Below are 21,713 nucleotides of genomic sequence, written 5' to 3'. Positions count from 1 at the left end.
GTCTAAACTATAGTAAAATCAGCAGTTCTCGTAATAAAGTAAAAAACATAAAGGCATGTAGATGTAGGACGTGACGTCTCTTTAAGATTATTTATAAGTATGTTGTTGTTATTTTATTCATAATTATTAGGATATTTGATTTTACCTTGAAAGTATTAGATTTTTCAAGGGTCTCCTTTATTAAGTTTTGTTCATAGTTATTCTGTTATTATAAATAGTGGTGTTTAAGAATGCATTACATAATTGATTGAAGAAAGGAATTTGAAATCCCCTACCCATATTTTGTTCTATTAGACAATTATTCCCCCTCTCCCCGCAAATCCAGATTCCTCTCTTGGATCACCTATTCTTGGTTTCCTCCCTAATCCCAAAACTCCTCTGACCATCCCTTCAATATTTCTGACTTCTCTCTCATTTCTCCTTGAATTTGCATGATTTTTTGTTTTTGTTTTCATCGCTTGATTCTGAACAATTTTAAGTTCAACAGCATGGATGATTCCGCAACATACACTCCAAATTTTCGCACAAGTTGCCTAATGCTAGCATCAAAATTTATACCGAAGCATTCGTCAACACGTCACTTGCATCAGTACTCATTTTCTGTGCTTTCTTGCATCGTACTCCTTAGGTTTTGTAGAAGTGAGACAAGTTATTGATCAACTGATGAAAATAATGAGTAAGCTTATTTTTGCGACAACATAACCTAATCTTGCAGATGACTATAAAAATAAAGGTGAAAAATATATAATTTCATTAAAACAAGACCTTTCCTTCTCACCTCTCTACGGAGCAGCAAATTAAGAGAATGACAGTACGCCTTCCTCAAAGGGACCAGGCAATTCTTGTCAAGGCTCTGAACATTATTAACAGAAAGCAAACAAGAGATTAGATGAGTTGAATTATCTAGGCCAAAAAAATCAATGCATCTTAACGCGGTGGGAACCTTTAAATGCTGAAGAAGCCTTGCATATGTCCTGCACTTGTATCTCAGATCAGCATGATCAGGCCGCTTTAGCTGCCCACGCTGCACACAGACAAAATGCACCCTCAAGTTGATACTTTAAAAAGGATATTATATGATAAAAAAGGGTGTGAAGGAGAAATTGACCTGAGAAAAATAGCTCTTGTCACTTATCATAAAATCAACCAAACTAGCAAAGTAGTTTCTCAAGAACTCAGATGCTCTCCGAACAAATGTAACTTTTAATTTTTCTAATTCTGCTCTTTTTTCCCTAACCTGCATCGGTCATGTACAGATTCAACATGAACACTTACTAGAATCATAGGCAACTTCCCAGTGCACTTGAGTACAAAATACAGCTTTAGAAACATATAAAGTTCTAGATCATAATCATATCTACAACATCTTCGAATAATTTTAAATAAGATTGCTTAAAATCAACAAAAGAATGAGATGAATTCGAGGAAACGATATATTAAAAAAGTGAACCCACAAAATATCAAACCACACTACTGGACTCCATTTGGCTCGTACAAGCTGCAACCAAATTTGTTTTTGGTTTATTTAAATACACTGCATAAAAAATTCATAACTTCTGAGGTTACGAAAGTTCATACCTTCATACCTCTCTTCACAAAACCACTTGCATAAAAGTTAGATTTTCATTTTTTTTTTCATTTATTCTTTATGTAGAGCTTTCCAGACTGACACAATCTGTCATTTCTAAACAGTATAGCTGTTTTTCCATCATTGTTAGCATAAACTTTAACCCACAGTGCATATGCAAATCTAGTCAGAAGGTGATTTAACAAATGAGAAAGTACTTACAGCCCTCATGTTAGCGTAGCATGGATCCAATTTTGGCACTTCAAGACTAGATATGGCCCCAGTTAACCATTCACATGCTTCTACATTTTTAAGCATACGAGCCTCATCAAATGAACCACCAGTTAGAGCCGCCGCAAACTGTGATCATACATCAAGGAATAAGCAAACAATGGCATATACTAAGTGAATCCAAATAATATCAACATAAGAGAACAGAATAAATTACAACCTATTATACCTCAGAAGGAATGCGCAATCTTTCAAGAAGCTTATCAAGCTCCTCAACGAGTGTTTGGTCATTTAAAGATTGCATCTCCAACTTGTTATTACGGGATTCTATCTGCCAAAGAATCAAATGAATAAATAAAGCCTATAATTTAATGAGATGCATATGAATATTGAAGTAAATGATTGAGAAAATCACGCAGTTACCAAGCTCCATATTTAAAAGGGGTGTGTTGAATTTGTTCATTGTAAGCACAAAGCACAATTAAATAAAATAAACGTTCATGCAATCACATACAATTAAGCCAGACCTATACTACAAAGGAACTACTTGAAAAGCTCAAATTGCAGTTAGACTTGGGGTCTATTTAGGCAGCTTTCTGACTACTTTGCTATTCAAACAATGACCACAATTTCATTTGGCTATTACTTTCTTATTGCTTTATCACCGCTTTTCAGAAATTTATGCGGTGAAAAACTGCTTTCTACAACTATAATTGATGCGGACATCCGATCATGAAGATTTTCAAATGAGGAGATGACGATCGACGGCCGAGATTATTCCACCTTATCTTAATTTGTTATTTGTACTTTTTATTTTTATTATGAATTTTCCTTTTTACCCTTACTTAAGAGGGTCGTCCTATGTAAACCCTAGGGACATATGTGTCTTGTTTTTGTTTCTTAGGCCTATATAAAGAGGCCATTGCTTCTGTAATGTAATGATGAATTATTAATAAAAAAAGAATTGGAGCCTTTGTCTTGAGCTCTGTGTGAGTTCTAGAGAGGAAAAGTCCTATAGGAGGACAACCATATTTCCACCAGCCGCAAGATGGATCCGGGCTCGTGGATTGAAGTCCCTCGGGGAGGGCAACGTAGTACCCACCAGCCGCAAGAAGAGTCCGGACTCGTGGTTTGTATCATTTTTATTTTATTTTTTCTTTGTTCTCCGTCCTCTCATCTCTAGTCTCCACTATTCACCATCCGTTTTTGTTTTATTTCGTATGATTTTTGTTAACTTTTCTTTTGGATCAAACATTAACCCCTCCACCTCCATATTCGGCCGACCACCTCAGTCCTAGCCTCTTCCCTCTTCCACAAATTTTGAATTTTGAATTTAAAATAGCCTCTTTATTACCTTCCTAAATTAATCTATTGTTAACTTGGAAAGTTCCTAATTTGAATTCAAAGATATGTGCATTTCAAATCCTTTACGAATTAACAAATCTATTTTTGGAAGCCTTCCCCTAATTCCTCTAAATCTAAAATCAGTTTCAGATTTAATATCAAATCTCATTTAATGTCTTGGGCCACATACATCATATGTCGACATCTCTCCCCCTCCTTTGGCCGCCCCCATTTTCCGGCATATATTAATTAATTTCCCTCAATTAATTCTTTCAATCAAATCCCTTTCCCTCTAAAATTTATTCTTTCCTAAATTCAGTTGTTCTAATTTTGGTACATTTTTGAATTCAAATTCTTTCCTAAATCATTTAGCTTAATTTTGGAAAGCCTTCCTTCAATCAAGGATTGGGTAAATCAGAAATTAATTGGGAATCAATTCAAATTCCACATTCATTAAACCTGGACATCCTATCCCCTTTCCCTCTCTTTTTGGTCGACCCCTTCCCTCCCCCAATTAATTTGAAAATTTCTAATTCACATGAAACCCCCCCCCCCCCAATCATCTACTAACATACAAGTAATAGTTTGGGTAAATCACAGCCATGATTTACCTCGCTTGAAGGTTCTGGTGCGGACTCGACGGAGTCGAGCTCTTTTTCACCCCAGAAGAATGATGCAGACATCCAATCATGAAGATTTTCAAAGGAGGAGACGACGATGGATGGCCGAGATCATTCCATCTTATCTTAATTTATTATTTGTACTTTTTATTTTTATTATGAATTTTCCATTTTTACCCTTAAGATGGTCGTCCTATGTAAGCCCTAAGGGCATATGTGTCTTGCTTTTGTTTCTTAGGCTGTATATAGAGGCCCTTGTTTGTGAAATGTAACGATGGATTATTAATAAAAAAAAAATTGGAGCCTTTGTCTTGATCTCTGTGTGAGTTCTAGAGAGGAAAAGTCATATGGGAGGACAACCTTATGGTTACGGATATCTAGAACCTGCTATCACTTACTTTAATGATGTGGGAACATCTTTACACTATGTTTTATGCAGGAATATTATATCTAGAACCTGTTATCACTTACTTTATGCTTTCTTCTCCACTTCTTATATAACCAAATATAGCACTATAGTACATTAGGCAATTGGCCATTTGATTGGCTTCTTTTAGCTGGTATACCGTCCCATATAGGGGCTGGGAGATGGACTTTGGAGCTTAGTTTTAATACACAAAATATATTGTCGAGGGGTTTTTACTGTTCCATTGCTTTCTGGTTTATGTATTTCCCTATTTTCTTGCTCCCACAGCAACTTGATATCATTGTTTCCACCAGTCACAGGATGGATCCGGGCTCGTGGATTGAAGTCCCTCGGGGACGGCAACGTAGTACCCACTAGCCGCAGGAAGAGTCTGGGCTTGTGATTTGTATCATTTTTATTTTATTTTTTCTTTGTTCTCCGTCCTCTCATCGCTAATCTCCACCATTCACCATCCGTTTTTGTTTTATTTCGTTTGATTTTGGTTAACTTTTCTTTTGGATCAAATATCAACCCCTCCACCTCCATAGTCGGCCGACCACCTCACCCCTAGCCTCTTCCCTCCACAAATTTTGAATTCAAAATAGCCTCTTTATTACCTTCCAAAATTAATTTATTGTTAACTTGGAAAGTTCCTAATTTGAATTCAAAGATATTTGAATTTCAAATCCTTTCCGAATTAACAAATCTATTTTTGGAAGCTTTCCCCTAACTCCTCTAAATCTGAAATCAATTTCATATTTAATATCAAATTTCATTTAATGTCTTGGGCCACATTGATGCAAGCAAAAATTTGGGAAGGGCACCAAATTTTTGCGAGCAAAAGCTATACTTTCCTAGGTAATAGAAAATACACAATATACTCAAAAAGACACAAATACGATAAATTAGACAAAATAAGACTTTTAAAACAAAATACAATTTTACTTTTATAAAAGGATGACACTTACAACTTTTGACACTTACAAACATTGACACAAAATCAAAACACCTAAAGGAGCTCTTCTTTGCTTGATTGAGAAGAAGGATACAAGTGGAGTCGATCTTGCGGAGAGAAGAATGAGATTAGAAGCCGAGACGAAGAGCGGAGAAGCTCGCAAGCCTTCCCAAGAAGTAGAAGAAGAAGTGGAACTAGCTCTCAAGCTTTTCCAAAAACCCTCAGGTTTTGTTGTCCAAAAATTGCATTTTTTTCCAACCTTTAAAACTCTAAAACAACCACAAATTTATAGGAGAGAAAGGGGAGACAAACAGCCACTTGAAACCAATAATTAAGGGGAAGAGGATGGCCAAAAGACACCACAAACAGCCCACCAAAAACTGCACAAAAAACAGGAAATGAAAGGCCAAGGGTCAGCCATAAAGCATCCTAAAAAACCTCCTAGAAACAGGTTTGTATTCACAGCAGAGCAGCAGGAAAGAGAACCGGCAAACAGAGAAGACTCCACGGGCTGCAAGGAATAGAACCGGCAAATAGGGAATCCCAACGGGTAGCCAGTCAACAGAGAGCAAACGACACAGTAACGGAAATGAAATACACTTCGGAAACAGCAACAGCCAAGGCCCCAAATCGAGAATAGCAAGTAACCCAAGGCCCCAAACCGAGAACAGCCAGGGGAAAGCCAAGAAGACAAAGGGAAAGGGGCAGCCAAGGGGGAAGAACCAAGGGCCAATAGGGGGGAATGATCCTAATAAAGCCAAATTATGAGCTGAAACATAAGTAGAAGCTCATTAATGAGCTGACTCAAGAAGAAACTTACAAAATTAAATCCCAACTTGTTTTGACCCCCCCCCCCTTGCCTAAATCACACATACATCGTATGTGGACATCTCTCCCCGTCCTCCTTTGGCCGCCCCCCTTTTCCCTCGCATATTAATTAATTTCCCTCAATTAATGCTTTCAATCAAATCCCTTTCCCTCTAAAATTTATTCTTTCCTACATTAAGTTGTTCTAATTTTGGTAAGTTTTCGAATTCAAATTCAAACGAATTTGAAATTTTAATTTCTTTCCTAAATCATTTAGCTTAATTTTGGAAAACCTTCCTTCAATCAAGGATTGGGTAAATCAAAAATTAATTGGGAATCAATTCAAATTCCACATTCATTGACCCTGGACACCCTATCCCCTTTCCCTCTCTCTTTGGCCGACCCCTTCCCTCCTTTTTCCAATTAATTTGAAAATTCGAAATTCACATGCCCCCCCCCCCTCGTTCTACATCATTTAATTTATATTTTCATAAAATAAGCCAATACCTTCATGGTGAAGTCATCAACAAAGATGATGTAATACAACGAGACTCCAACAGAAGCTATCAAGGATGGTCCTCAGAAAAAATAATGATATAATACAAGCTCAAACTTTAGAGTTATGATTCCCTTTCAATCAGTGTGAAACTAGCTTTCTTATGCTCGCGAAAGATAGACTCCACAAAAAAACAAAATCTAGAAACTTCAAATTTGAAAACTCCCCAAATGTAGTATTCTCATCCATTTTAAATACAAACTATCTCACGTATTTTAGCATTTGGATCCATAGTTGATCCTATTATTATAATGTTTGATATCATGTATAAAATCTCACATTATAAAGCTTAAACGGTCACATTTAAGGCTCTCATTTGCACATCACCAACTCCCACGATGTTTAAGGACATTGTGGAGTAAAAAAGTGCATTTGAACCAAAGATCCAGGAGTTCATTAGATTATCAGCACTACATATTATTACATCACAGATAAATTAAGTTACGTCATTTATATATTCAACCATCTGGTTTGAATTATCTCCACTTCTCTTATATAAATTGACTATTTTAATGTGGCTAAGCATTAATGTGGCTAGCCTTGCCCATTATCAGCATGCAATTGCGATCATTAGATTAATGTCTCATTTGACAATTGGATCTAGCTCTGTTGTTGCCTCTCTTTGTACTTTCTCCTCTTCTGTCAAGATTCAATGCAGCAAATAACCCTCATGACTCTAATCACCGGATGTTTTCAATTAGGATCAAGTCATCAGCATCATTGAGCTTCAACTTCGTAGAAGAAAAAACAGAGCTACTTACTACCATACCATCAAAATTCCACAGTAGCTCTCCATATGTGATGATATTAAGCTCAAGGCATGAACTTTATTATCAAAGATAGTATCGACACAACTCAACTAATTTGTAATTTTTAAGGATATGTCATGTTGATAACATGCCACCCATCATCCTAAAGATTAAAGAACTTCTCATCATGTGCATTTTCTTTACAAGCTTCTCGTACATGTGTCACAAAACTATCATCACTCTAGAGTTGGTCTTATCATGCAATATATTGTTGAATGCAATGTTCTTGTTGGTACTAGTGTCTGGTGTACAAGTTTCAACAATTCTTTGTCCAAAAGATCCTTGCCTTCTTGACTCATGGTTATTAGCTTCTTCTCCAAAAGTGGCAAATGCAACTTTTTTTATTTTAAAGAATGCCCAATCCACATCTACTACTATCCAAAATTCTTACCATCAAAACATATTAGCATTTACCTTTCCATCCTCAAACATAATTTAATGAGGACATCAGTAGGAGATTCTGGAATGTCTACCGTCGGAAGCATCGTAGATCGATGGCCACGATGAGGAGCTTATATATTTGATATTTTATGTATTAGTTCAGATTATTTTTATTTACGTTTGTACCCTTGCTTGTGTGTTGAGCTGAGTTGTAGCCCTATGGGCATTTTAGTCATTTCTTTTCTTTCTCTATGAGGCCTATATATTAGGTCCTTGGCCATGTATTTGAATAATGATAATTATGAATGAAAAATTTCAGCTTTTTTTGTTTGATCTCTTTGAGAGTTCTTGAGAGGAGAAATCCTAGGAAAGGGTCTTGCATCACTCGTCAGCCGCCGGTGGATTCCGGGACTCGCGGTTCTTCGTTTTCCTTTCCCTATCACCGGCCACCTTATCTTCCCTCCCACCACCGCCGATCAATCCAACACACCATCACCGGCCAGCCCTTTTTCCCCAATCTCCTTGTAAGCCGCCGGCCAACCCTCACCCCATCCACATGCCTACGGCCACCCCACCTTCACCCCCAAACCGCCGGCCTAGCTAGCCCTAGCCCCACTGCCGGCCACCCCCTTCCTATTTCCCCTTGGATGATGAAATCAATCATCATTAACACCTACCTAAAATAGCCTAATTGGTTTGGGAAAGATCTAAATAATTTGAAATTCAAATTTTGAATTTCAAATGCTTTCATAAACTAAGAAAGCTAGATTATGAAAGTTAATAAATTGGGATCTAATTTAATTTTAAATTAGATTGGTCATTCCTATTTCATCCCTAATTAATAGGATTGCATTAGGAAACTATTAAACCCTTCACATTCTCCCCCCTATTCTCTCTATGCCGCCGGCCCTCCCCATGCTTCAAATTTTTTGAATTCAAAATTTGAATTATAATCCTTCCCTCCACCCTAATTTAATTCTCTTAATTGATTACCCTCTTGGTAATTAATTTTAAAGAGGATTTAACAACCCTAATTCCCCTAACTCATATTTGAATTTGAATTTCAATTTCAAATTCTTTTCCCTCATTTAATTAAATCTGAAACTAATTTCAGATTTAATGCTCTTTCCATAATCTCAAACCTAGACCCCACAAACCCTAATTCCCTCCACACTTGGCCAGCCCTCTTGCTTGCCCACCTTCTTGGAATTCCTCTCATCCCATGAGCTCTCTTGCAAGAAAAGAAGTCAAGCATCTTCCCTCCAGACGTTGGTGGATCACCAGTCGTCTACACATAGCCCCTCCTCCGGCTAACTTTTGTTGGATCTCTACCCGGCTTCCTCTCCTTCGTGGTGGCATCTTCTGGATTGTGGTGATTCCTCTTCCGCTAACCCTTAAAGAGAGAGCGAGTGAGGGAAACTCGAGTTGAATTCTCTCTTTGTTACATGGTGGATTGTTTGTTTGTTGCACTACTTGTTTTCATTATAATCTTGATATTATTTTGAGATCTTGTCTTCTATTGTGTGGTTACTTGCCATATCAATTTAAACGATTTTAAATTCGTAAAATCTTTTAAAAGTGAACCATTAAGTTTAAGTTGCGACGCCTTAATTCAATCGTTATAAATTTCTACGTGCAAATCCTATGTGGTTTCACATCATAATTCCTCCCATTTTATCTCAAGACCTCAACGCCCAACACTAATATCAACTTTTATAAAGAAGTGTGAACGTGAAAGCAATGACACATTGGTGAAAAACAAAATAGCTTGCACAAAACACCATAAAATAAAGGAAGAATTTATCTGATTAGAAGAAGTTCGCTTACCTTCAAGGCCGCATAAACATGTGTCCAAGCTAGAAATATTTGCCCTCAAATATTTTTCTTGCTTGATTTTATCCCACTAGTTTTCCAACCGCTGAAGAAAGCTTTTGTAGTTGCCTCAAAATAATGACCCTAAAGAGACACTCAAGACCTTATTGTCGACCAATTTATATGACTTCTTGTCAACTACTTGCCAATGTACTATGACTGATTCGCAAGGCTTATGGGCTCCAAGGGACTACGATACCCTATACCAAGCGACCTATTATACCCTAAAATTTTCACAATGGTAAGCATAATTTTTTCCCCGAATTTATACCCAAAATACCAATTTTTATAAAACAACAACATTTTTATTCCCTTATGTTCTACTTGTCAAATTCTGTAAATTGATATATAGAAGTATATGTTATATTGCAAGTACATGAAAGTTATTGAATTAGTATCGATTTGCAATTTTTTTCTAGAGTTTTCCATTACTTTTCCTTTATTAAATTTATTGTAGCTTTAAGAGGAATTTCATTTTTTTTTTTTCACTTAACTTCACATGCAGGGGTTTGACATAATCATAGGGCTAAAATATAATTACTATTTATATTTACATATATATAAGCTGTAAATCCATTTCAATTATTTTCTATGCTTCTCCCGTAAATGTCTCTGGAACCGAAGCTGGAGCAAGCCGTGAGAAGGAACAGGTGCAGCTGCTAAAATCCAGAGGACCAAAAAGAGAAAAGAAGAGGAAGGAAAGAAAAAGGGGGTGGCTATGGTTTTGAGTAAGGAATTTGGGTTTCTTTTATTTTGTGATAATTTCGGCAATTGGGTTGTTAAACAAGTGGATAGACTTAAAGAATTGAATAAGAAGAAATATAATTGAGATAAAATCTTTTTTTTAGATTTCTTATAGAAGTTAATAATTTGTTATAAATCGTGCAAATTATGATTATTTAGGCTGTTTATAGAAGGAAAAGAGGTCGTGATGTGACACATGCAAGGAGTTACACAAGAAGATTAACAAGATAATTTATTCCAAGTTGATCATTATAAAGTTATGCATCGAATCAAAGTAAGTTATAAGAATTTGCGGTCTTTCACTTGCTTAGGCAAAGAAACACATGAAGAATAACCAAGACACTCTCAATCCAATACAAAGGCGAAGTAATGTAAAAGCTTATAACACAAATCCAAAAGTTAATAATGAGATGTTCACCGTGAGGATCTACTCTCTCTGATGCGGACATCAGTACGAAGATTTGGCGCATCTATCACAAGAGGCGTCGTAAATCGGCTATTATTTAAATCTTCATTTATGAGTTTTTTTTCTGAATTTTAATTCTTATTTAATGTATTTCCTGTTTTATCCCTAGATTAGTTTATGTGAGTGTTGTGGCCCAAGGGGCAATTTTGTATTTTGAATTTTCTTATGATTGTGGCCTATATATAGGGCCTTAAGCTATTGTAATAGGGATGGATTATTGATATTAAAAAAAATTGTGTTCCACACTTGTGTTCTGATGAGAGAACGTTAGTGAGATTCCTATGGGAAGGAATCAGAGTTTCCACCAGCCGCAGGATGGGTCCGGGCTCGTGACCCGAAGTCCCTTGGAGAAGGGCAACGTATCACCGGCAGTCTTCGGAAAAGTCCAAGGCTCGCGGTTTTTATTTTCTCTCTTTCGTTTTTATCTCTTCTTTAATTATTTTTGGTCAATCGTCTTCCTCCTCCCCATTTGTCGTTTGGCAGCCGGATTCTAGCCCCTCCCTTTTCCCCATTAGCTCCTCCATCGCCGGCCACCCTGGTTTGTCTCAATGAATGAGGAGTCAATGTCATCTTAAAGCTTACCTAAAGAGTTCAAATAATTTAGGAAATTACTTTCATCCTTTGAAATTCAAAATTTGCATTTCAATTAGTTTCCTAAATTAGAAAGCTATTTTTGGAAAGTATTGAATCTCATTCATGATGTAATTCAAATTTAATTTGGGCGATTTAATTTTGGGCGTTTTTCAAAATTCAAATCCAACTAATTTGAAATTTGAAATCTTTCCTAATTTGTCATTCCATTTTTGGAAAGTTTTAAATGACTTCTATTTAAATTTCAAATTTAAATTGGAGTGGGTTATTTACTTTCCTAATTCCTAAAACCCAATTAAGAAGCCTTAAATGCTTTCATTAAATCCCTCCCATGTCCTTTAATGCCGCCGGCTCCCTCCTGCTTGGTTTTGAAATTATTTCCTAAAACCCCCACTTTGTTTTAGGAAATGATTTAAATTTCCTAAACCTTATTGCCTATTCTTGCCCCCAAATCAATTCACTGGTTTATTGGACTTTATTTCCTATTATTTTCCTAATTCAAATCACGGATTCAGTGATTTGAATTCCTTCAATTTTCCTCCATATTTGTTTGACCGAAAATCCCAAGCCCCACCTCCTTAATTCCAGCCCAGTAAAATCCCAAAGTTCAAACCTTTAATTATCTCCAAAACTGAGAAGTGGAATAAGGAAATACTTCCCAATTTTTCTCTACATTCCGCCGCCCCTCTTCACTGAATTTATCAAAAAAAATAATATGTCCAGATTTTAGTATTCTCATTGGAGGGATTTGGGATCTTCAACCTGTTGCTGGCCGAGACCTTCAAAGGCTCTTCTTGGTTGCTTCTTTCCCCACCTCTCATCACAAGCAACCCCTCACTTGAGTTCTAAAGCCCACATCCTCTCTCCTAAACTCTATATTTGTTTCAAGAGGGATCTGAACTTCTCTCATGATTGGGAACGGCGCCCTTCCTCTTCTTCTTGATTGCTGAATTTTCTCTCAGATTTTGGGAGAAAAAATCTGAATTGTTTCAGATTTCCTGAAAGGAATTTCTTCAGACTATTGCCTTCTACCTGTTCTACATCACTCTCTCAACGAATCTAGGCTGAGTGGAAGAAGATCTTCTATACTAAAAGTGAGGTGACCACTAGGAAGGATGAACCAAGGAGCGTAGTTGTCGGGAAGGTAGCTAGAGTTGGAGGCAGCACGGAGTGTCCGATGAGGGTCCACGGAGTTCTCGGTCGTTGAAGCTCGATGGTTCCGACAAGGCAATAAGCTATGAGATTGACGTAACGTTCCACGGTGACGTCGTACTCCCAATCCGGCTCGTAGAAGGGGGAGAGGAAGATGTCGATTCCCCTTGTTCGTTGTAGGCGAATCCGTGATCAACTTCCGGATCCGCCATGCATCCTTGTCAGGAGATGAAGGAGCACCGTTGGAAACAAGGGGAAGAGAAGGGGTGGAGGTGGCGGCTAGGTGTGGGAGGTTTGGCCATGAGCTAGAGGGAGAGGGGGGTAATTTAGGAAAACTTAAATTAAATTCAGCTTCAAGTGGTTTTGGAGGGAGATTAATTTGAAATTTCAAATTAATTCATTAATGACTAGGGGCGTTAATTGAGGAGATAATTAGGGGCTGATTTGGTGGAGCTTTAAATTTAATTTGGGAGAGAGAAAAGCCCATTAAGGGGGCCGGCCATATGAGGAGGAGAGAGAGGCTTGAAATTTAAGAAAGTGGGGCCTAAAGGATATTAATTAAATTTTAATCAAATCTGATTTTAAATTTCAGATTTGAGTAAATTTAAAATAGCTTCCTTATTAGGTGTAAAATGAGAGGGAAAAGATTTGAATTCAAATTTGGATTAATTCCCTTTAATTGACTTTCCAAAATAGATTAGGAAAGGGAGTTAATCAAGGGAATTTGAAATTCAAAAGAAGGGGATCAAGGGGGCCAGCGGCAAGGCTGGAAGCAAGGGGGGAGGCCGGCGGGCTGGGGGGAGGAAACAGCCGGTGGCTGGGCCGGCCAGGAGGGGCCGGCGGTGGGAGCCTGGGGCCGGAGGAGGAAAATGGGAGGGAGGGGAAATTCGGCTATGGAGAGAAGGGAAAGAGAGGTTTTGAGGATCGGGAAAATTCGGAGCTACAAACCTCAAGCACCTCCTCCAATAGAACTCACAAAGAGATCCACAAGCGCCACTTCCTCAAGAACTCACAAAGAGATCTTGGAAAATTCACGAACTCACAAAGAGATCAAAGAGAAAATTTCATTCATTAACATTCACAGCTACAATAGAGGAGGCCATAATATATAGGCCTAAGGAAAAATAAAATACAATAACACAAATGCCCCTGGGCTACAATTCAAGACAACTAAAAGAAAGGGTACAATCATGAAATATCAAATAATACATAACATCAAAATAGACCTAAACATCAAAATAAAGGTTGTGGATCGTGGCCATCGATCTGCGCCTCCTGCGCTGATATACTCATCCATGTCCTCATCAGGTCGAGATACCCTAAGGGAATAATTCCATCCTGCCAACCCAGAAAATGAGATGAGATATTCAATCTCTAGTACATAAAGTTATAAATTTTTTAATCTAAATTTTATATAATTTTTTCACAATAATTCTACGATGAAATTTTCGGCAACAAGAACAATTTCAGCTTTATGATCACTTGGTCACTATGAATTTATTTTATATATATATACAATACTTTTATATACTGTGACATGATATTTTGGACGTCTGTTATGCTAGTTTGGAAGTATTGAGAAAAGTCATATTATGGGGGATAGAAATGCATAAGCAAATGTTAAAAACCTAACAAGGTAAGCCTAGTAGGGACCACACGGGAGTTGCTCAACTCTCTCTTCTAAAAAGTTGGAGTTTTAGATCCAACCTTGAAGGGAGGGGCTATAAATGTGTTAAAGCCTATAGCCATATATGACTTTCCTAAAATAGTGTACAATAAATAAAATAAGAAACATGAGAGAAACCTCAAAGAGTTCATACAATAAATTGCACAGTTTTATAAATTGATCTTTTACTACACAAATGACTCTTATATTAGTTTTGACATGTGTACCGCTAAAGATTCTTATATTAGTTCAAATTATCAACATGCATGTTAATTGGTTCTTGTTCTTGAACTAAAATTGTGTATTTCATTGAGCATTCAACTCACCAATGGATGTACTGAAGGAAAGGTAAATGAGCTAACGGAGCTTTAGGCAGGATTTTAACAGCCACGTGTACATAAGTTTTGGGTGTAGATAAAAGACTGATTAGTAAGCTTTAGATTAAAGTTTTTTAGTGTGTAAATTTTATTTGAAATTTTAGTAAAGCTCAATACTTTATTTTGATGTATGTTGGGCATGCTTCCAAACATGAAATTGTGAGGTATAATTTCTAAGGCCGAAATATATTTGTGTTAGGCTGGCGTGAATAGATTAATTTCATACTCACTCGATCCTAAAGAATGTAGCTCATGATGGGTGTTACTGAGAAATGTATATGTCCAGATTTTCTTTCTTTGCTACACTTCAAGTTGACTGAAAGGGGTCAAAATAGGTGTGACACCACCTTTCTTGAAGCTTGTTAGCCACCTCTCAAGAACTTCATCAACCACAACTCAAGCCATTACCTCTAGCAACTAGCAACCTCAGTTGGGAGAACACTCGGCCAAATATTTTCAGGGATTTTAATTTTAATTTTGTTCTTCAGGAAAAATAAACTCCACATCCTAACAGTGAACTAAATTTCAAATTTGTAAGAATCATGACTCAAGATAGTTTGTACTTTCCATATGAATGGAGATGCTAATCTAACCAATATTTTGGTTCTTTGACTGGAATTAAAAAAAAACTCACATTTCTTAGACTGAAAGCAAAATCTACTTCCCACAAACGCATGTTGTTAATTAGCTGTTATAATTAAAAAAAAAAATAGAAAAAAAAAAATTTACCTATAATAATCAAAAATTATTTTAAGAATCCTTATAAGTCCAAATCTGCCAAGCGTTGTTGTAGATATCGCAGATTTTATACGTATTTTTGGATGATAAATAGACAATCATTTTGAGATTCATTAGACTTCCTCTTTATTTGTATTCAGTAGTGGCTCTATGGTGTGTTTACATTGGAAGTTTTGTTTCAGCACTCCAACTGGATCTTGGGATTTGAGTCTTGCCACAATCGAACACGGTATGACCTGTGCAATTTCAGGTCATTTCGGGTCGGGTAATGACATTAGCAGAGTGTTTGCTCATAATGAGAAATATCAAGCTTGAGAAGAGGGCACTTTTAGCATAGTTTAGAGAAGGATGCAACATGCCAAAATTGCAAATACCATGTAATATATATATAAGTTTTCGAAGCAAGGTGGATCATTGTTTCTGTGTGTTTCAGCATCTATTATAAGAAGCACAGAAAAAATTGCTACATACAAAATAACCTCACAGATTTCATAAAGCAATTCTACATGATCTGAGAAAGCCCAAAATCATTGCATGGAAGAAATTTATCGCAATTTATGGAAGAAAGCTGAATATGCATGTTCATACCGATTCAATATCCTCCCTCATGTGTCTAAGTTTCACATTAAAAATACGAAGCCACTCATCCATGTCCTCCACTGAGGCAGTAACTGCTTCTAGCCCCAATAAGACCTGTACAACTCAAAAATTGGAAGCATGAATTAGAAACCAGCGAATTAACCTAAATGCAAGTAACATAATACTTCAAACACCCAAAAAAAATAAAAAAGCTGAGCATGTAGGATATATATATATATATACCAGAACAGAAGTAGAAGACATTGAAAGTCATACATAGCATCAAAAGATCTAAAACAGGTTCAAGTTTGCAATTATGGATTCAAGAGAACAAAATATAAAAAAAAAGCATAAGTAATTAACAAAGATACCTGTTGTATTAAGGGTTCACTTTCTAGGAGAGAATGGACATTTGCCGCTTCCAAAGCATGAAGTTCACGTTTCAACCTTTCAGAAAATGCCTCTGCTTCACCAATACCCATCACATACCTACATCAGCATTTCAGGTTCAAGAAATCGTGCAATTTTTAAGATATAGGAATGTGTGCCAAGTAAAAAAACAGAGAAAAAACACAGGAACATCATAATAACCTAATAATAAAAGACTAAAAAAATCAGATAATAACTGATTTAAAAAACTAAAAGAAAACAACCAACATGATGCACTTGTCATGCGATGAAGCACACAACAATTAAAACTCTGTAACATGCCAAAAAAGATTCTTTCTAGTGTTGTCTTGAATTCTCTTTAGGGTAGTAGTTGTTTGAAGCTGAACAAAGAACGCTTCCAAAAATTTAGGAAAACAAGTAGAAGAAATTTTGTTCCAAACTGCTTTTCTTTAAATTTCTGAGTCTATGGAGCAAGTAATTTACAGTAGAAAGAACTATAGCGTGGGCTGAATCAAGGAGAGTTTTGATGAGGACATCAGAGATCAGCGGCTACGATTTGAAGTTTATTTTTTTTATGTGTTTTATGTACTAGTTTTTTTTTTCTGTTTTTCCCATTTTACACCTAGAGGTGGTCATGTGGTGACGTAGTGATGTAAGCACAAGTATAAGAAAACTGAAACAAAGAGAACAATGGATAAAACTGAAACCAGACTTTATTAAAATAGTAGTAATCAACTAAAACACTCAAAATCCAACAAGAAAGCACGAAGAGATTTTTAAGAAAGAAAGAAAATAAAAACAATGCTATCTTCAGACAACCGTCAGAGCGGGTTCCTCACATGCATCGAATTGTAGGTTAAATAAGATAAGTGCATAGGGCTAGCAAACCGATGGTCCACCACTGCAAGATCATCCAATTCTTCCAACAGATGCTTCCAAGTCAACCAACAATCACTACCAAAGCTCAAGAAGAAAGATACAGATGGAGTGGCACTTGCGGAAAGACGAAAGAGGTTAGAAGCCAAGACGAAGGGTGGAAAGAGCTCCCAAGATTTCCGGAGGGGATGAGAAAGAAGAATGGAACAAGCTCGCAAGCTTTTCCAATAACCCGCCGGTGAATAGCAAATTTGCTCAAAATAATCAACTCCCTCTCTTCACAAAAACTTCTCATATTTATAGGCAAGATAGGAGAATATCAATAGTCACATTCATTAATTTCCACAAGAACCCAAGCACCAAGTCACGGTTTTCCCCAATGTTTTTCATGGGAAAGAACAACCCAGTCGAAGAACCGAGGAGGCAGCCGCGGGACCAAAGAAACCGCACTGAACCAAGGCGCCAAATGCCACAGGAAAACCCCACAGCTCGGGAAATCCAACAGCCACCGTGAGAACCAAGAAGACAAGGCACATAATTCAGCCAGCCGAGAATCCAAGGAGCCAAGGCACAAAAAACAGTAAGCATAGCCACGGTTTCCCAAGAGACAAGATGAGCTTCTCAACTTCAGCTCAAGTAACTAAGATAATGAGCTCAACCCTAGCCTTCTCCATTCATCACCAAAGGCCCCAACAACTAACCCGTGAACCAGCAGCAGCCAAAGGACCAATCGAGCAAGCAAACCAAAGGTCTACCAAGCCCCATGCACAAGCTACCATTTTCATTGGATGTTTTCCCATCATTAGATAGCTAAAAAAAGAAAAGAACTAGACCTGTCAATTTCGGGTCACGGGTCGGGTTCGGGTCGAACCCGAAATTGACCCGGCACTATTCAGGTTCGGGTCAACCCGACCCGTTTTCACAAACTGGTCAATTTTCCGGACCCGGACCCGGACCCGCTTCGGGTGCGGGTCAACCCGACCCGACTCGCTTCGGTTTGATTTTTTGAGTTCCGGCGCGATGCAGAAGTAGGCCGGCAGCGGTGCGGCGGCTTTCGGGCGGGTTCGGGTCGGGTTTTCGGGTCGGGTCCAATATTGACGGATCTAAAAAGAACATAAAATATACTATTGTTCAAATAAAAATAAAATTACAGAAATATTTGATAGCATCATGTAGCCGTAAGGGCATTTTTGTCATTATTTCTTTTCTTTTCATGAGGCCTATTTATAGGCTAATTCTCTTGTATTTTGGGATGATTGATTAATAAAATTCTAAGTTTTCTTTGTCTCCCTCAATGTTGAGTGTTTGAGAGAAGATGGAAGACCCAAGGTCTAGGCAATTGCAATACCCGTCAATCTTTGGAATGGTCCAATGTTCGCAGCTCTACTTTTTTGTTCCTCGCATCTCTTCCGACCTCTACCCTCTTCCCCCCACCTACCGCGGCTTGCCCCTGTTCCCACCACCCCTCATTTTCCTCTACCCGACCACCACCTCAAGACCCGCCGGTTTCCCTTAGCCGTTTATTCCCCTCCACCCGGCCCAACTTTCTTAAAATAGCCTAAGTGATTTGGGAAATTAATCTCAGCAATTTGAAATTCAAATTTTGAATTTCAAATAGTTTCCTAAATTATAAAGCCATATTAGGCAAGTCTTGAATCTAATCCCAATTTAATTTTAAATTGGGTTGGAATGATTTATCTCATCCCAAACTCCACGTCCCTCCAAAACCTCTTCCTGTTTAATTTGGATTGTTTTCAATTTAGAAAGAAATTCAAATTCAAATTAATAAAGTTTGAATGTCAAATCTTTCATAATTAATTACACCATATTTGAAAATCCCTTCATTCAATCAATTAATCAATCCTGAAAGTAATTGATTAATTGCTCCATAACTCACATACATTGAACCTAAACACAATTTCCCCTCCTCTCTCTCTTGGACGGACCCATGCCCCTCCTCTCCAATTAATTTTACTTCCAAACCCAGGCCTAAATCAAAGGGAATTAACTCCAGCTCTCCTCCATTGCTGTCCACACAATTTCCCACCCTCCCTTTCATGCTCACGTGCACCCAGTAGGAGGAAATGGTTGAAATTCATCTCCTCAACAGGCTGTCCAGATTTCTGGACAGAGTCAAGTTGTTGTCTTGAACTTCTGGACGAATCATGCACGCCATCCAGGGATCTCCAACCTTAGAAGTTGTTCTCCAAGTCTCTAAGACTCCTAAGACCCAAACCCTGCTCTCCAAACTTCCTTGGGTACTGTCCAGACCTCACGAGTTGTTGTTCAAGACTCCTAAGACTCAAAACCAGCTCCTCAGACTTCCTTGGGGTGCTGTCCAGAGATCTTGGCTTGCTATTCAGGACATTCCAGCAAAGTATAGTGCCCCAACTGTTGTCCAGAACTCCCTATTCATTCCAGATTGTTGTCCTAACTTTGGAGACTAAGGAGGTTGCTGATCTGAAGCTTCCAACTACTGCCTAATGCTCGATAATGGTGAACTCTTTCCCTAGTCTCTTATCTTCATAATTATCCTACAATGTGATTTAATTGATTCATAAGAAGCTTGTTAATTACTCTCCGCTAAAGTCTAGTATATTAGAGAGTTGGGTGGAGGATATCTCTCAGTGACTAATCTCAATGTTAGATTAGGGATTATAGTTGAAAACCAACCTCGTACGCAATGTTAGATTAATTTATTGTTTTACGATCTTAACTCCTATGCATGTGATTTAGCCTAAGCTTATTTTATCACCTTATTGCCTTATCTTAGTGCTTAAAACAACATAAGTCTTATTTAATATTGTTCTCGAAATATTAAGCGTGCAAATTTTCTTAAGCAACTCATCTTCACATGTTTGTTCTACACCAAGTTCCTTCTTGGTATCATGAAGAACAACGGAGTGACAAGCTCTTGATAAAGCCAGGATCACCAACTTACTTAGAAGTACCTTGAGAATTTATAGTTGTGTGTGCCTTTCACACGTCATAATATATTGCAAAATTTTGAATTTCATTACCTATCTGGCACTATAAAAAGATGATAGTTGTGATTTTTTTGGCAAACCCAACTTTCCCATTTTATTGAAATTTATGTTTAGAAACATCAACTAAGAGATTCCCATAATCTTGTAACAATGGTCAAAAAAGAATATTAATCTTAAGAGAAATTTTAAATATTTAGGGGCTTTTTTCTTTTAAAAAAAATACATATTAAAATGGAATACAATGTAAAAAAATGCAATTTACTTAAAATATTTAGAGTTACTTAGATGAGTGTAAAATAAATATTTTTGTGATTGGCTTGACGTAAAATGAATTTAGTGTAAGGCCCAATGACTGCGGTGGCGGCAACTGGTGGGCAGTGGCAGCTGCTGGCAAAGGGCAATGGCCACGGTGGCCAGTGCAACATAAGCAAGTAAAGCCTTACTCTTATTGTGTATTTGAAATTCGCCCATAAGTGGACAAACTCTAAATACATTCAAAATGAACTAAATGGTGCATTCTAAATACTTCAAAATTTTACTCGGCACTCCTTTTGCTTCAAACCAAACATCGATATTTTCAAAACCCCTACATTTGGAATACATAATAGCACACACTTCAAACTAAGCAACCCCTTACTCTAAACCATGATGAATGAAAATGAGATGAAGATAACACTCGAGAATATCTTAACTTTGCCAAATAATGAGATGAAGATAAAACTCCATATAATCTAACAATAATGCAATATACATGCAACCTAATCTTGGGCAAAATTTAGTATAGCAAATAACAAGAGAATATAAACACATAAAGGAAGCTTAAAGAAGCTTCAAATTTACAGGTTCAATTGAATTAAGTGAATAAGGGAAAGGTTCATAGTGTCCAAGGTTGTAGTAGTGAACTACGACTTCCCAAAGAACACCACTGACCCTAATCAATTTTCTATAACGCAAACGGTATAACATAAAAGGGGAAAAAGGCAGTTACTTTCAACAGATAAATTGAGCTAAGATGAGAAGCTTTACCCGGCAATGAAATCATAAACAATATACACAATAATTCAATCAATGTGGTTATCTTATATCCGAGCATTATTTTCTTCATTATTATGATATGAATTTCAAAAATTATTAAGTTGTAGACAGCATTGAAGAATACAACAGCATGCACAGTAATTTAAAATAGCAGCAGGAAAATATGGACAAACTTACGTTCCAAGAAGAGCTTCCATGTCCTCTTCTTCGGCTTGAGAAACAAGCTCTCTTTCAACTGTAACTTGGGAGTCTCTCTGTGTTATAACAGATGCAACCGGACCATCTTGGTTTTTTACTTCATTATTGACAGTAGGAATATTTTCCTGAGAATATAACCTTTATGATAACTACCAAAGTCCAATATCATACAATGACATGCTACAAAATGACAGGAAAAGTCATGTTAGGAGCTAAACAGTTGGCTGAACTTTTGTCAGCCAACTTCTGCAACTTGCAGATAAACAAATTGATTAGTATGACAAAAAATTTGATTAAAAATAAAGGCCTTAATGTATGTTAGTTGAATGATCATCATCATTAGCCATATCCCAGCAATTTGGGGAC

General features: G+C 37.2%; 1 protein-coding gene across 2 annotated transcripts in view; it reads right to left on the bottom strand.

Moving 5' to 3' along the window:
• The window catches only part of LOC110108326 (exocyst complex component SEC3A), an 84,630-nt gene that overhangs the window by 25,366 nt on the left and 37,551 nt on the right, over nucleotides 1–21,713 (bottom strand). For both annotated transcript variants that reach the window (XM_020838920.2, XM_020838921.2), the window contains 8 exons: nucleotides 21,327–21,472; nucleotides 16,233–16,350; nucleotides 15,871–15,975; nucleotides 2,028–2,129; nucleotides 1,790–1,927; nucleotides 1,109–1,237; nucleotides 944–1,024; nucleotides 779–853 (listed from right to left, as the gene is read on the bottom strand). In XM_020838920.2, coding sequence (XP_020694579.1) covers nucleotides 779–853; nucleotides 944–1,024; nucleotides 1,109–1,237; nucleotides 1,790–1,927; nucleotides 2,028–2,129; nucleotides 15,871–15,975; nucleotides 16,233–16,350; nucleotides 21,327–21,472 — 894 coding nt within the window. The remainder of the gene's footprint in view (nucleotides 1–778; nucleotides 854–943; nucleotides 1,025–1,108; nucleotides 1,238–1,789; nucleotides 1,928–2,027; nucleotides 2,130–15,870; nucleotides 15,976–16,232; nucleotides 16,351–21,326; nucleotides 21,473–21,713) is intronic.

Source organism: Dendrobium catenatum, unplaced genomic scaffold (assembly GCF_001605985.2).
Source record: "Dendrobium catenatum unplaced genomic scaffold, ASM160598v2 fragScaff_scaffold_1282, whole genome shotgun sequence".
NCBI classification, from domain to species: Eukaryota; Viridiplantae; Streptophyta; class Magnoliopsida; order Asparagales; family Orchidaceae; genus Dendrobium; species Dendrobium catenatum.
Note: the sequence above shows the minus strand (reverse complement) of the source record. Positions and strands in the feature narration are given on the sequence as shown.